The 14,775-nt window shown below is 44.2% G+C and overlaps 1 protein-coding gene across 1 annotated transcript; it reads right to left on the minus strand.

The window, feature by feature from the left end:
• Positions 1 to 796: 796 nt before the first annotated feature.
• On the minus strand, positions 797 to 11,839 carry CSNK2A1 (casein kinase 2 alpha 1). The gene is made up of 12 exons (XM_009817110.2): positions 11,646 to 11,839; positions 10,477 to 10,588; positions 9,365 to 9,466; positions 8,894 to 8,944; positions 8,026 to 8,085; positions 7,263 to 7,346; positions 6,771 to 6,881; positions 5,853 to 5,954; positions 4,862 to 4,962; positions 4,016 to 4,164; positions 2,606 to 2,692; positions 797 to 2,099 (listed from the first exon to the last, which is right to left on the minus strand). The coding sequence occupies exons 1-12, from the start codon at positions 11,744 to 11,746 to the stop codon at positions 1,984 to 1,986; spliced, it is 1,176 nt and encodes a 391-aa protein (XP_009815412.1). The 5' UTR covers positions 11,747 to 11,839; the 3' UTR covers positions 797 to 1,983.
• Positions 11,840 to 14,775: the final 2,936 nt, after the last annotated feature.

Consider the following 14,775-nt stretch of genomic DNA (forward strand, 5'->3'; position numbering starts at 1 on the left):
GGTCCCGTGTAGCTCACAACCGAGCGCAAACGACCACAAGCTGCATTTTTGCCCTACTGGGTGCTTTTACGCTCCAGCACATCAACGTAACAGTCAACACAGTCCAACTTTCACATCGTTCTAGCATATAAAAGATCCAGTGCGACGTATTTCCACTGGATGAAGTCACGGAGGAGAAAGCTACCCTGGTGCATGTGACGAACCTCATCCCCCCTGCCAGTGATCCTCACAGAAAGGGGCTGTGTTTCATGTTCTCCTGCCCCGCTCCCCTTCAGTCGGTTTAACCCAGCCCACACGCTCCACCCTACCTTGCAAAATTAACTGAACTAACATGGAATTATGCGGCCATCACCCCCCAAAGGGGAACAAACGAGGGATGGGTGCTCAGAGGACAAGCAGGAGCCCAAGGCCAAGGCTTTGGCGCTTGCTGAGGAAGGGGAAGAGCTCCAGCTGAGCCCCACAAGCGTTACGTGACTGAAAACGTCACTGAAATCCAATGAATGGCAACACACACAAAACACTAAGAATTGGTTCAGCATCTCCACTCCCCACCCATCAGGGCCGAGACAGAAGAGGAGGGGTTTTTGCTTTCATGGCAAAAGATCCTTCTCCCAAGAGATTCTTTGGCTTGTGACTTTTGTGTAAGGCTTCTCTGCGCTGCTCATCGTGCGAGGTGCGTGTGAAGGGGGACGCGGCCTTTCCAGTAGGCGTGGGGCTGTCAGCTGCTCCCGTGTCAAAGTGTACCACCCACCCGGGGAGGCCTCTACACAGGGAGCTTAAATCTAACCTCGATAAATAAAACCAAATGTTTATTTACACCAAAGAATTCCAACACTGGATCTTTCACATATGAAGGACAAAGTATATATACACAGCAAGGGGTAGCAGGGCTGTAACAAGGGTGCTTTTCCGTTGTCAATGATAATATTTGTCCACAATTACTGATCTACCATTTCAGTTTAAGTTAACGTCTGCTCGCTCCTTCCTCTCAGTGCATATTTACAAGACTGTGAGGTAACTGGTATTCTCACCACATGGCACGTGAGGGAGGGGATGGTGGGTGAAGATGTGATATTGGACTTGGCGCAGTCTGATTTTTCCAGCTTTAAGTAGCCACCAGCTTGAAACCTATATAAACAATTTAAAAACAATATACCCGATAACAAACTAATTCCAGAGATCCAAGCCAAGCAATGGCAGGAAGAATCCTCCATGAGAGAGGGGCTGATTAGAGTACGGCTACTCTACAGGAGCACCTTTCTCAGGAGGTGGCAAGGACTCCAATTGGACCAGTAACTTCATCTTTTAAGACTAAAATTACATGCAAGGGGGTGAGTTGGCATTCTGCTTGGCTCCTAAGGAGACATGATTCAATCCAATTAGGGTTTCAGACATTATCTGCACTTACTCCTTTTAAGCTTATACCACCTCTCCATACTGGAATTGTCTCCTCAGTGTACCCCGGCTGAGTCATATGCAGGATGTGGGGTTAAAGTGAGTGGTACTTTAAGAATCCCCCTCCCCTGCCTCACGAAGACTTGGTTTGGTAGTCTCTGGAGAACAGCACAGTCCCCCAAGGTGTAGGCTTGTGGAGGAGTAATGGTGGGAACATGAAGAGAAGAGATTTCCAGCAGGATGCAAGAGCTTGGAAATGCTGTTGATTCATCTTTGTTTTTAAATGAAGAGTACTTTTTTTTGGGGGGGAAAAAAACTGTCCGAGAAATATTCCATCTGTAGGTATTTTCAGGGAATCCCCTGAGTTACGAAAAGTTCAAGTAAAAAAAGAAAAATCAGCCTATAATAATTTTGTATATAATGACTGAACTACTATAAATCCACAAGCAACAGTTCAGACACGGTGCCTCCAAAGCGTTCATCCCCTCCCTTCCCCTGCCAGGCACGAGCTGCGTCCTGAGGAGAGGTGGAGGGGGAAACCTCTTCCCCACCTGACTCAGCTCAGGCAGCAGGAGACAGAGCCCTTCACTACTGCTGAGCGCCTGCAGCAGCTGGAACGGGCATCCCCAGAGTGGTGGTGGCAGAAATGACGGGCGAGCCTGCTAGAGGTCCAAGGGGAGAAGGTGTTGGCACTGAAGAAATCCCTGGAAGAGAGACAGGCAAGCAGGAATTAGAGTGAAACCAGCGCATCGCCACCCAGGACAGCTCAGCTTCTCAAATGAAGTGGTATCTTCGCAGGTCAGTTTGCTGCCGCTTTGTTACATTTTCAGAGCTGCCAAAATAAGCTGAGATTAAAGACCTGTCACTGTTCTCTGCAGCCTCTGAAAAGAGCTCAGATTTGTACACATATAAGTGTCACTGATGGGCAGATGTATGGCAGGATCACTGTCCTTCAAACTGCTGCCAAAAAATTCAACTGCAAAGCACTTTTTAAAACGAGACCAGAAAAGCAGGTCAGGCTGCAGCGAGGCCTTATTTATCACACTCTCCCAACCCACTTCTTCGTAGCCCTCCTTGCCCTTGTCATCCGTCCCAGGAGATGACCTAACACCCCACCTGCACGACTCACCCTTCTGGATCCTCACATCCACACAGCGCGTATAAATGCTTTAAATGCCACGCACCAAGAAGAGTTGATAGCAGAACTGACCTGACATCATACTCGCACTGCTGACGGGAGTGCTGCCACCCGGCATGTTGGACGAGCCCATCCGAGCTTGGTCTTTCACGATGGGATCTAGGAAGAGCACACTACCCTTAGGTGCCATGTTGCCAGACAGCAGCTGAAGCACACCGATTGCCCGCAACCTCTGTGCTCAGCCAGTCCTGGCAAGCTACGTCAAATAATATCAACCGTCACCTCCCGGAACCCAGAAGTTTCTGCCAACTCCAGTGGGAAGCACCCAAGAAGGTACCAAGGTAACGTCATCAGTGAAAAGTCGCCTAAACGACGCGCTTTGGAGTTCAGCAGGACTGCTTGACAGCAAAAGCTGAAGGAAATGAAGGTGAAGTTGATCTCCTTTCTATGCTAAGCCACTGCATAATTGCATAAAGCCAAACCCAGAAAATGGGTGTAGCAAGCAGAAATATTATCACGAATTACAATCACATGTTGTGTCTCTACATAGAACCCACAGCAGCCTGTGAGTTGTAATGAGTGTCACTGGAGCTTGCTGTCTTCTGTAAGATGTCCCCAATTTACTTGCTAACTCTTTGTTTTCAGCTGCAGGTAAATAACGCTACTATCTGAACAGAGACAACCCCTTCTTGCCTCCCAAGCCTACTGCCTCAGAAGAGGGAATTTCAGATTTTGCCCTGCCTCATGCTGAGTTCGGTACAAGCTGTATCTCTACTTGGACACAAGTTAATTTAGCTGTTTGTCCAACTCTCACATTCCAAGCTTTCAGCTTTACTAATGCTCATACTTGCAAAACATTTCACTTGAATATTTGCCGCAGGCACAATACAGAGCTATACGGTTTGGTAATTACACAAGTCCCTTCAGCAGTAAGAAAAAAAATATAACTGAGCAAATATTTCTATTTTGCATTGTTACAGCTGTTTCCAAAAAAAACTAAATATCAAGATTTGTGAAAAACAGCAAGCATTTAAACAAATCTACAAGCAAAAGTTATATTTTTGCTTGCAAAACCAAGACCTGAATCTACCATTCGCTAAGGTACACAAAAGGAGTTAAAAGGGCCCGTTTCTCAACAAACCAGTTATCTGGTTTTATCAAAACCCAGGGATCCGTGTACCCAGACACCAGCTGAAATTAGCACGGGTTTGGCACCAAAGCTTCTTTAACACAGCACTGCTGATTCACTGGCCTGACACGGGCATATCACGCTTTGGTTCCTCGGCTGGTGTAGGTGGCAGTGGCCTACTTTATCCACCGCAGAGACAAGCAGCCTCAGCTCCAGCACAATTATTTGCACAGACCAGGCTTACTATGTTGCTGTTCTTAGCTTCTACCTGCACAACCTACTGAAATGGAGATTTCCCAGAGGCAGAGGAAGAACTCTTTGGGCAGCAGAAGATGACAGCAGCTGATACTTACAGAAGTAGGGGTGTTCCATGGCTTCTCTCGCTGTGAGTCGTGACTGGTGATCATATCGCAACAGCTTGTCTAAGAAATCCAGAGCTTCTGGACTCACCAGATGTTGGTTCTCACTGTGAACAAAGCGCTCCCATCGCTTACGGGAGTGTCTGCAGAAAAAGATACCCAAATCAGGCTAGGCAGAGGACATCAATGCCAAAATTCACTTTTTTAAAGAGCAAGAACCGCGACAGATGTCCGTCTCCAAGAGGGGCCGCTGCTTGGTGCGGCAGCAACGGGGCTGAGCTGCACCAGAGCGCCAAGCAGCAATACACTGCGTCTCCACGCGGCGGCACAGCCCCCACAACCCAGGACAGCATGAGGACTCACGTTCAGAATGGATTTACAGGCCTAAAATGCCAGCTTCTACTCTTCTCTTATGCCCCCAACATTAGTTCCTTGTAGTTTTGGTATGTGTCACACAAAATAACTCCATGAGGGTAAAAAAAATATGTAAATGCCATCTTAAGCAGCAACTGATTTTCTGCACTGTAATCATGAGAAACACCGTTTCGTTTTTTTCCCCGGAATGCTGGAGAGAGCATTTGCCCTTCACGCTTTATGATCCAGCAGTTCATTTATTGCCTAAATTACATTTAAAAACCTTTCCTCAAGTCCATTTGCAGAGAAAGGACCATGAGAAGCACTGGCAAAAGAGCTCAAAGGCTCAAAGTTACAGCTCTCAAGAATCTTGGCTCTGATTTCTCCCGTAAGCATAAAGTTTTTGTTTACTTCAAGGTCTGCTGACAAAGCAGTAGCTGTCTGGGTCTACCAAGAGCTTATGAGCTACTCTGGACCTTGACTCACCTGCCCAAGATGTCATTGAAACGTGGATCCAGTTCAATGTTGTATTTGTCAATGTAGTCATACAGATCTTCTGTTCCCAGCACCTTGGCTATCCTCACCAGCTGGGAACAAACAGAAAAATAAGTCACTACTGTGAGGGTACGATAATGCCAGAGCCTGCGTGAAGATACAGCAGCACATTCCCTTGGGAGCTTGAACTCGATCTCAATGGTCTGAACCAGCAGCCACGGGGTCACCTCGTGACTCTGACTCCCCCAGCCACACACAATCACAGGCATCAGGAACATGTCTCTGCTCACAGTCAGAACTTAGTAACCCAAGGCAGCCAGGAGGATGCTGCACACCTTAACGTCACTACAACTTGAGACCTTGCAACACTAACTCCCTTTGTAGCAAGAAAATATTCAAAACCAACAGGGGGGGCGAAGGCAAGAATAACTGGTCAAAAAAGCAGAAACTCTGTAATTTGCATGTGAAGGGTGAAGCACCACCCTGGAGGGCTCCAGAATGAAGGTTTGAGAACAGAAGGTCACTGTTCTTGAATGTTTGAATGTTAGTCAGGTGCAGAGTACGTGGTTAAAGGTTCAAGTATAAAAAATTTTGGCCTAAAGGCAACACATCAAAGATTTCAGAATCTATATAAAACTGTACCAAATTCACTTTCTATACAGAGGGGAGGGAGGGTGGATAGTGGCAGGGGCTTTCCACATAACATAATCTACGCACAGAACACACCAGCCTTAATATAATTATTGTTATAACTTTTTCCAGATACCTACTGAGGAGCTCATAAATACAAAGCACTATAAATCTATTTCTATTTAATTGGTTAGATAATCTTGCACACTTCAGAAAAGGAACATGGCTTCAAAGTGAGCAAAGAAGGCATTAGAGAAATGCTTAAATTCTTCTTTGGATCCCTCAACAGAAGTGTAAGCAGGAAACCTTTACTGAGCTAAGAGAACAGAGATTGTACATGACCAGCTCTCACCTGATCATAGTTGTCATGGCCATGGAAAAATGGCTCCTTTCGGAATATCATACTAGCCAACATGCAACCCAAGCTCCACATATCCAGACTGTAATCATACATCTGTACAAAACCAGAAGGACAATTCAATTTCTAATGAATTAAGCAGAACAGACTCCCAATACTAACAGGCTCCCCCCTCCCTCCCGAGATACAAACGTGGCCACGTTACACTGGGAACAGACTGAAATATCTTCATCACTAGATCACTGTTGAGCTCAGTGCTCCAGTTACTCAAACTGGGATACAGCAATTAGCAGAACAGCAGGTATCCTATCTCCATCCTTGTCCATAAGGATATTAAAGACCGATCCCTCTTTCTGTTTTCACCGCACACTTCAATGTTGTGAATCATCGAGAAACACAGGTTGAGAAGCATCACAACAAGCAACAAAAGGAGTGGACTCCACAAGGTACACGGGCACATGAGGAAGTGCCTTCATTCAGAACCAGCACGATCTAGCCGAAAGTCACCAGTAACACTGCTGTTTCCAGCCCACAGCATTTCCACAATGCAAACTGCCATCAAATATGGGGATGTTTTTATAGCTTAATTTAGAAGTTCATGCAGTACTACCTATTCCCACAAGGGCTTTGTTTCATTCCTGTACCTTACTGCAAAAGCAGCCTTGCTAAAAAAATAGTCAACATTTGTATTCCAAGATCCATGATGACAGTTCTGTGGCTCTTCCTCAGGTCCTGAGACTACTCTTTAGTTTCTTTAGTTCAGTGGCTTTATAGCCACTGCTTTCTGCGATACGTTTTAGAATGGACTGTCTTTAGCTTCAGATCTCTAGCTATCCAAATTTCTGGTTTGCTATCTTGAAATGGCACAGACTTTCCATATACAAGTCAGTGATAAATCCTGGTAATTCTTACCTGATAATCTACAAGGAGTTCAGGTCCTTTGAAATATCTGGAAGCCACTCTGACGTTGTACTCTTGGCCAGGGTGATAGAATTCAGCCAAACCCCAGTCTATTAGTCTAAGCTAGAAATGGTAGAAAACAAAGAAAAAAGGCTCAAGGGATACTCAAGCTCTCCACTGGCTGAACGACACTACAGGTGAGCTTAGTTTGAAGCTTTATTTACAAGTCTACTATTTTCAATTAATTTGAAGTTGATCAGAGGATCTGTTTAGATACTCTCCCCACACCGCTCCTTACCAACAATATTTATGTGTTACATGTAATCCATAAAAACTTAAGAAAAGCAGCGTATAGAATTTCATTTTACATTTCTCCACATGATGGAAGCGCAGCCCCCCCTTGAAGATGTCTGCTAGTACCACTACACAGGAGTACCCAAAAGGGATCCTCATTTGCAACACACAAGTAGGACCCCTCCCTGCCCTGCAGCCACCCCACGTTACCTTTCTGTGCTCGTGGTCAATCATGACATTGTGAGGTTTGACATCTCTGTGCATGATTCCCATGCTATGGCAGTAATCTAGAGCCTGAAGGTGACATGCAAAGAAACAGATAATGGAGTCACAAGAACCTTTCAGGTTCAATCATATTCAGAAGTATTTCCACATATACCAAGTCTAACTAGAGAGCAAGACTTTACTACCCAGTGTTATAACTTGGACTAGACTGGCACACCACAGAAAACACCTCTAGAGTCCCCTCTCAAAGGGAGGTCCCAGCAACAGAAGTGTTTTGACTTCACCTCATGTGCTTTCTCATAAAAACGGAATTTCAGAGTCCCTAAGAGGAGAGTTACTAGACACTACTGATCAAACAAGTCTCCCCTTCTCCAGACTCCTGAGGAGAAAATATTTGTTTCAGAAGAATGGACAAATACATTTGACTTACATTACATTAGGGCACAAAATCAGCCAGTAACAGCTCACAATTTTCTGTTTTCAGAGGCTACATGTACTTTTGACTTAGGTCTTAAGTTATCTCAGTATACCCAAAGGCTCCGCTATCCTCCAAAAAAAAGGACTAGAATTTGTTGCAGAAACAAAGCTGAACAATTGATACTGACTTGATACATATTCTTTTATCCAATTCTTCCATAGGCCTTCTCTTCCCTTCCCTCCCGCCCCTTAGTGACATAACCGTTCTTACAGGATTAGCTGAGTGCAAATCCTAGAAATAAACTGATAAAAAAGCAAAAAAACAACTTACCTTCAAAATCTCATACATGTAGAATCGAATATCATAATCTGTTAATGTCTGGTATAATTGCTGTGGGACACAAGCACGTCGTTATCAGTGTTCAACACCCAAGAAAAATACCACATCCCCGCCAATGCAGAACAACCCAGCCCTGCTCTCTGCTGCTGTGGTTCTCCAAACCCATGTGAAGGAACAGTGAGAGTTTCCCAAGTTACTCTGATCCCACACCCGACCCTGATCAGTCTGTTTCCCTCCTCTTACAAATCACATATATGGTTTACTTCCAGCTCTGCTCAGACAGTACATTTTGGTTCCTGTTACTAACTCCCTCAGGTTGCACTCGCCCAGCACCAGCACGATGCTTTATGCCTGCAGACTGGGTCTCAAAAAGTCCCGAGGGTGCTCTGCAACATTAAGCAGCTATTCCAGAGGGCATTGCACAGCCATTCTTCTCCTGAGGCAGGTCAGTAGGGAAGGGGACAAAGAAACATTTAAATCCCTTTTCCCAGAAGTATGGAAAGCCACAGAAACAGCTGTCCACATTTAAAGTGGTTCTAATAAATAGTTATAGGCTGAACATAAAAGCAAAATGTTTCAAAAAGACAGGCACTGATGGTCCACAAGATAACAGATTAATTAGCTCCGAAGGTTAGAATACCACTTGGAATCTGGATTCTCACCTTGTAACTTCTGTGGCAAAATAGCACTAAAGGACAAATTACTAACTTCTGTCCCAAGCGTATTTAAAGACAGTTACTATGTTGGAAGGAAATGATTAAATAACTTGCCTGGCCCCTATGTACTTGCCTTTCCCCAGAAAAACATTACGAGTGGCTTTCAAATGGAAAACATTGGAAGTTCACATCCCACACCGTACCTTAAAGTCTGTGTTGTTTACGTGTTCAAAAACCAAAGCGGGTGTCCGAGACTAAAAGAGAGAAAAGTGTTCAACCACATTAAGTTGAGATAGTATCTTTTCATTTATGATAACGAATTGACCCATTTTTACTCCTAGAACTGCTAGAAGCCCCTCTGCCTCAGACATACTTGTGATTCCCCTCAGATCAAGCAGAGCCAAAGCCTGCAGCCCCTGGCAGCTCTGTTTGTAGAATGAATTAACTTGTCTCAGTTCACTGGTACCTCATCCTTACAGAGTGAGGGGCTGACGGGACCTGAGGGGGAAGGGCCCTCTATAAGAAGTTAATCAGATTAAGAGCTGATCTGATTAAGCAATTCAAAACCAGGATTTAAGAGCAGGGGAAAACAAAAAGCCAGATCAGAGCTGAAGTCAAACACAGCAACTTCACCCGTAACCCCAGTGTACCCTTTAAGTTCCTCCTGTACTCACCACAGGGTCTTTTACTATATCTGCAAGAGTGATTATATTGGGACCGCCTCGCAAGTTCTCCAAGATCTTGATTTCACGCTTGATTTTCTTCTTTTTAACAGGCTGAAGAATAAAAACCCAACATGTAAGACAAAGCACTCCAGTAAAGTGAGGCTAATAGGCAGCTCAACACCCAGATGACCAAGGTAGGTGACTGCAAGTCAGCAAAATACACTGGAGCCTTTGCAAGTTAAGTTCAAACAGCTAGATTTTGTTGTTACCCGACTACACATCATTGCAGTAAGGGCTCAAATATCTGCAGCCTCCTTTTTAATCATACAACCCTGACAGCTACTACAAACATGAGTTTCATGTGAATAAGGGTTAGGAAGATGGTATATTTTTTTTAAAGCTGTCTGAACACGATCTGGTAGTCCAAAACTTCTTAACTGGCATGTGGTAAATGTTTAACTATAAGAAGTCCATGAGCTGTCTGAGGGCCACTAAATCATAGAATCATTTAGGTTGGAAAAGACCTTTAAGATCATCAAGTCTCACCATAAACCTAACACTGCTAAGTCCCTCACTAAACCATGTCCCTAAGCGCATGAAGGCATTTCATCAGTCAAGGCTGTCGAATAACGAGCATCCAGGAGACCCTTACTCAGTCTGGAAGGGTGTTACATGTGCAATGGAACATGCCAAGCAGAAATGAAAATTTTCAGGTTAGCAGTCCCTAAATCTAATCAGTATCTTTAAAGGACAATGATCCCATTAGCTCACAGGCCTCTATCCAGATGACAGCACCCAGGGCACCGGTAGTTAGAGGAGGTGAGAGGTTTCTGGTCAGCTGCCGAAGTGTTGCTTAGCTCCAAGTAAAAATGTGTTGCACATCAAGACTTCTTTAAGATAGGGGCTAATTCCTTACAGGCAGAGATTTGACTTAATAACCAAGTGTAGGGCTTGTATTAGGAGGCTCAAAATGATGGCCCATTGCACTGCATGACACTCCAAAGTCAGGCTTTAAGGATTTCACTTTTAGAACACTGAACATTTTAAGACCAAATGCTATACTTTCTGGCCTCCTGGTCACTTCAAGACAGATTTTATCTTTTGCCCAATCCCCATCTCACCTTGAGAATTTTAACAACTACTTTTTCATTATTTGTGATGTTGATGGCTTCAAATACTTCACTGTATTTGCCTCGGCCTAATTTTCGAACTAGCTGGTAGTCATCTTGATTTCTGTGGAGATAAGAAGTGAGAGTTCCAAAGAGCTCAGTCATTTCCATCACAACTTACAAACCACTCCTTAACACTAAATCACTGCCTCACCTTCCAGATAAGGTGGATTAACTAGTGCCTTACATCTCCTGAACGTGATGATTAAGAATTAGGAGAGAAACAGGGAGCTTCTACTTGCCCAAGTTAGATTCAATCCAGAACTTATTTCTTCTGTAGTAGGCAACATAAGCCCAACTATGCATTTTGGCATCAGCAAACTTGAGCTATCCCTTCCACCGGTCTCTCTACATTTGGAAGCTACATTTTTCCTAGTACAATGTTGTTAAAAATCAACAAAGCAGTAAGACCAAAAATTTAAGTGATAGCCTGTTTAAAAACAGACTAGGCACAGAACATCACTTATGCTCAGGGGACTGTGTACATTTCAGAAACCAGGAACTGCAACAAAGCTGAGGACAGTACTTAGTTGGGGCGCTGCTATACAAAAGCAGGAACGCAGAGCTATGAAGCTGGCATCACTGCTGTCTGATTCTTGGACAGTTTAGTCATGAGCTCAATTTAGACACCTCCTTCCTTCAAAAAGAAGCAGACGTCTTTTCCAGTCACTGGCAGCGAGGTGAGCAACAAGTCACAAAATAGCACGTACCTATTTAAGTCTGCTGAGTCTCTTCCCTCACCCAAGTCAGAAGCAACTTCAGATGTCTTTTCACTGCTTTTCAGCCCTGCGCCGAAGGCTGTTTAGATTGTTTCAGAAAAGGATTTTCTTCCCTCTGAAAGGGGATGTTTCCTGAATACCTGGCAAAAATTCTTCAAACCAAACTCTTAAGGGAGCTGCTAAAACTGTCTCTGAACTGCTGTGGATTTAAAATTTTGACAAGGAACACTTTTCCGAAGAAAAGTTTTGATCCTAACACTTGCCATGCACGCTAGACATCTGCCAAGGAGCATGAAAAAGCCTAATGCAGCACAAGTGCCTGAACTCCCCCCGTGCACTACTGTGGATCCTACAGGGATCGATCCTGGTCCAGGAACATCCATAAGCAGCCCAGAGACTTACCCCCACTCAACAACATGCGACTCATAGTCCCAGTACTCCCGGGGTCTGTGTGTGTTCACATCCGTGTAAACTCTGGCCCTGCTCGGCACGGGTCCCGACATATCAGACAGGTTGGCAGGCGGAAATGATGAGATGTCTGAAATCAGAGGTTACCCGAACTGCAAAGCTGGACAGAGGATAACGGCCTCAGAGTCTTCCACCTGCAGAGAAAAGATAAAACCAGTGGTTAAAATCTCAAGATACTATAAAAATATTTAAGTTAATCATTAAAAGCTGCTGAGAAGGAGAGGCTGGAGCCCAGCCACAGGCCTGGGATCATTTGTCAGAGCTTGAAAACAATTTGTCTGCTCTCCCTCACACAGAACGGGATCACTTGGTCCCGCTAGCGAAAGTAATGCGTGCACCCCCCAGCAACTTTCAGCATATAGTTTTCAACTTATGGTTGCAAAGATAACTTTCCAAAAGGGAAGAAATGCAACATGCTCTGTATCTGCAGACAGACTCCTTCCTTTCAGCTCCAGAGTGAAAGCAACAGCCATCAGCTGCAATCTCCCCCCCAGCCAGGAAGAAGTCTTGTGCCACCCCATGTAACCAAAACACTTCGTTCACTCGGGATTGCACAACTATCACCTCTTGCAATGCACTAATAATCGATGCTGCAAACAGAGCTGACAGATCAACAAGGTCACCTGTGCAACCTAAATTAAGCACTTTCTGAAGTTTCAACTTCTAGAAACACCAATTTTCATTTAAATGAGAACTTTGGAATTTACTTGCAATTCGTAGAAGGATCGAAGCCTTTCATGTGCTCACACACAAAGGTTTGTGTGGCTACATTAATTCATTCTGTGGAAAGAAAAAACCCTGAACTGATCCACCTGCCCTTTCTGCCCACTGGAAAACGCAGGTACTAACCGAAGCATTTACGTACAAAACAAGGCTGGTCAGCTCAGGAGCAGGTTTCTGGAGGAGAGCAGAGAAATCCAGACACTGTGTCAGAGCATGGATTTTCTCAGTTTTAAGCACCCTCTCACCTGTACGTTACCATGCAGGCTTCTATAAAACAGCTTAACGGCATTTCAACACAATCACCCATGCTGCTTTCCCCACAAAACAAAAATTTAAATGTATTCACCTGAAAGCAGCATCAGGACCAAAACGTTATCCAAAGATAAGATTGCTGAAGTCTGAACATCACTCTGGGGATTTTCATAGTACATTTTTCCCATCTCCACATATTCTGACAAAGGCTTTTGCTACTCCGTTCATGCCCTCCTGCACAGACATCTCATGCCACCATCTCACAACAGATACTTTCTACGTATAACCCAGTGCCCACTTGAAAGTGAGCAAGACTTACAGAGCAGGCAGCCACTCGGTCTTATCTCTGGATTTACTTAAGGAAAAAAGTAGCACCATGCTTTACAATGCAATTAAGTCCTAGCACAGACAACAGCATTCTCCAGAAGATGTAGGACATTTATAGTGATAAGCTACATCCACACTAATTAGACTACCGTGAGGAAATTTGTATCCCCAACTAGCAGTGAGACAAGAAAGGACATCGGGAAGATCTCATAGACACCAGTCGTTACGATCCATTCAGGGATTAAATGGCTCAAGGATGCTCATAAGACTTCATGACAAACAGGCAGCCAGAAGAGTTCTGCCCCCTGGGATGGGGCACTGGTTTTGGTCACAACTTTCTACAGTTAAGACATTAAATCCAACTGTCCAAAAGACAGCGGCATCTGTGTTGGATTATAACGCTTTACCCACACAGGAAAGAAAAATTCTGCTGCAATAGTCTAAAGATGTTTCTTTGCATTCTGCTTGTCCAAAGGATTTGGTAAGCACCTCCACCTCTTCCTCCTTACAATGTGAGTTTTGCAAAACTTCTGTTAATTTTTATCAGTATTGAGACTAGTCAAAATAACTCAAAAGAAAGTTACTGTATGTTAGAGAAAAATACTATAATTTCTGAATATTCAGACAACAGTAACTTACTACAGTTTTATACCAATATTGTCCTATCTAAAATAAAAATAGTGCCTTTGCACCTCTCAAATCTTTCATGAGTGAAAGCCGACACATTTTTAAAAGCTTTAAGTACAAGAATCTCTTTGTCAGCTTTCAAAATAACTTAAAAGGAAGAAAGCTGTATCAGTGCATGAAAGAGTATTGTTTGGTGTGTGGCATATGGCAGAGACTATACAGCCCTGTTTATAGAAAGGCACTCAGTCAGTGGGCAATGCTATAATCTACACAAATACAATGCATTTATTTGCTATGCCAATCTTATCCCTTCACAGTAAACAGGCAACTGCCAGACTGCAGGAGGAAGTAATAGCCCCATTAATCAGAAAGACCTAGAAATCTGCTCAGAGCAGTTAGCTTAGACAGGATACATCACACCAGAAGAAAAATCTAGAAGCAAAATCCTGCTCTATTGGCAGTATCCTGCCATTTATTTGAGGTCGGCAGTACTTTGGTCTGCTGCAAGGACCACAGCAAGACCCACTGGCTACGAAGATGGTGGAGAACCTGGGAGACACAGGTCTGATGTCCTTCACCGCGTCACACAACTTGACCGGCAGCTGGTTCTGCACTCGGAGGCAGAAACGTACGCGAGGTCTCTTTCTGGCGTGGACTGCCTCCTCAGGTGGTATGGACCTTGGCAGCACGGGTTATTTTTTGACCTACTGACACACAAATGGTGTTGAAGGCAGCTCCAGGTAGACGGGGTTGCAGTAATCCGGCCCCGAGGTTAAAAAGGGACACGGCACTGTTCCAAAGTCCACAACAGAGGTGTGACTGAGGCCTCAGCCCAATAAAGGAAGGACGGGGCACTTCAGCCAGGTGTTCAGCTAACGGAAGAATATGAAGTATTACTTAAAAAAAATAATTTAAAAAAAGAAAAATCTATTCCTGGACAAAATGTTAGTCCTCTAACAAAATACGCTTTCAGACGATTAGGCAGCAACCATCTAAGGCCTCAAACCATTTATGTGGCATGACTCAGACACTCAGAAATTAGATGTATATTCCAAAAGCGTACTCGGGCATTAACCCAGCATGCAAGTTTACTAGAACACTTTTAGTACAGTGAAATTTATTAGATTTCAAAGTT

Source organism: Gavia stellata, chromosome 20 (genome assembly GCF_030936135.1).
Source record: "Gavia stellata isolate bGavSte3 chromosome 20, bGavSte3.hap2, whole genome shotgun sequence".
NCBI classification, from domain to species: Eukaryota; Metazoa; Chordata; class Aves; order Gaviiformes; family Gaviidae; genus Gavia; species Gavia stellata.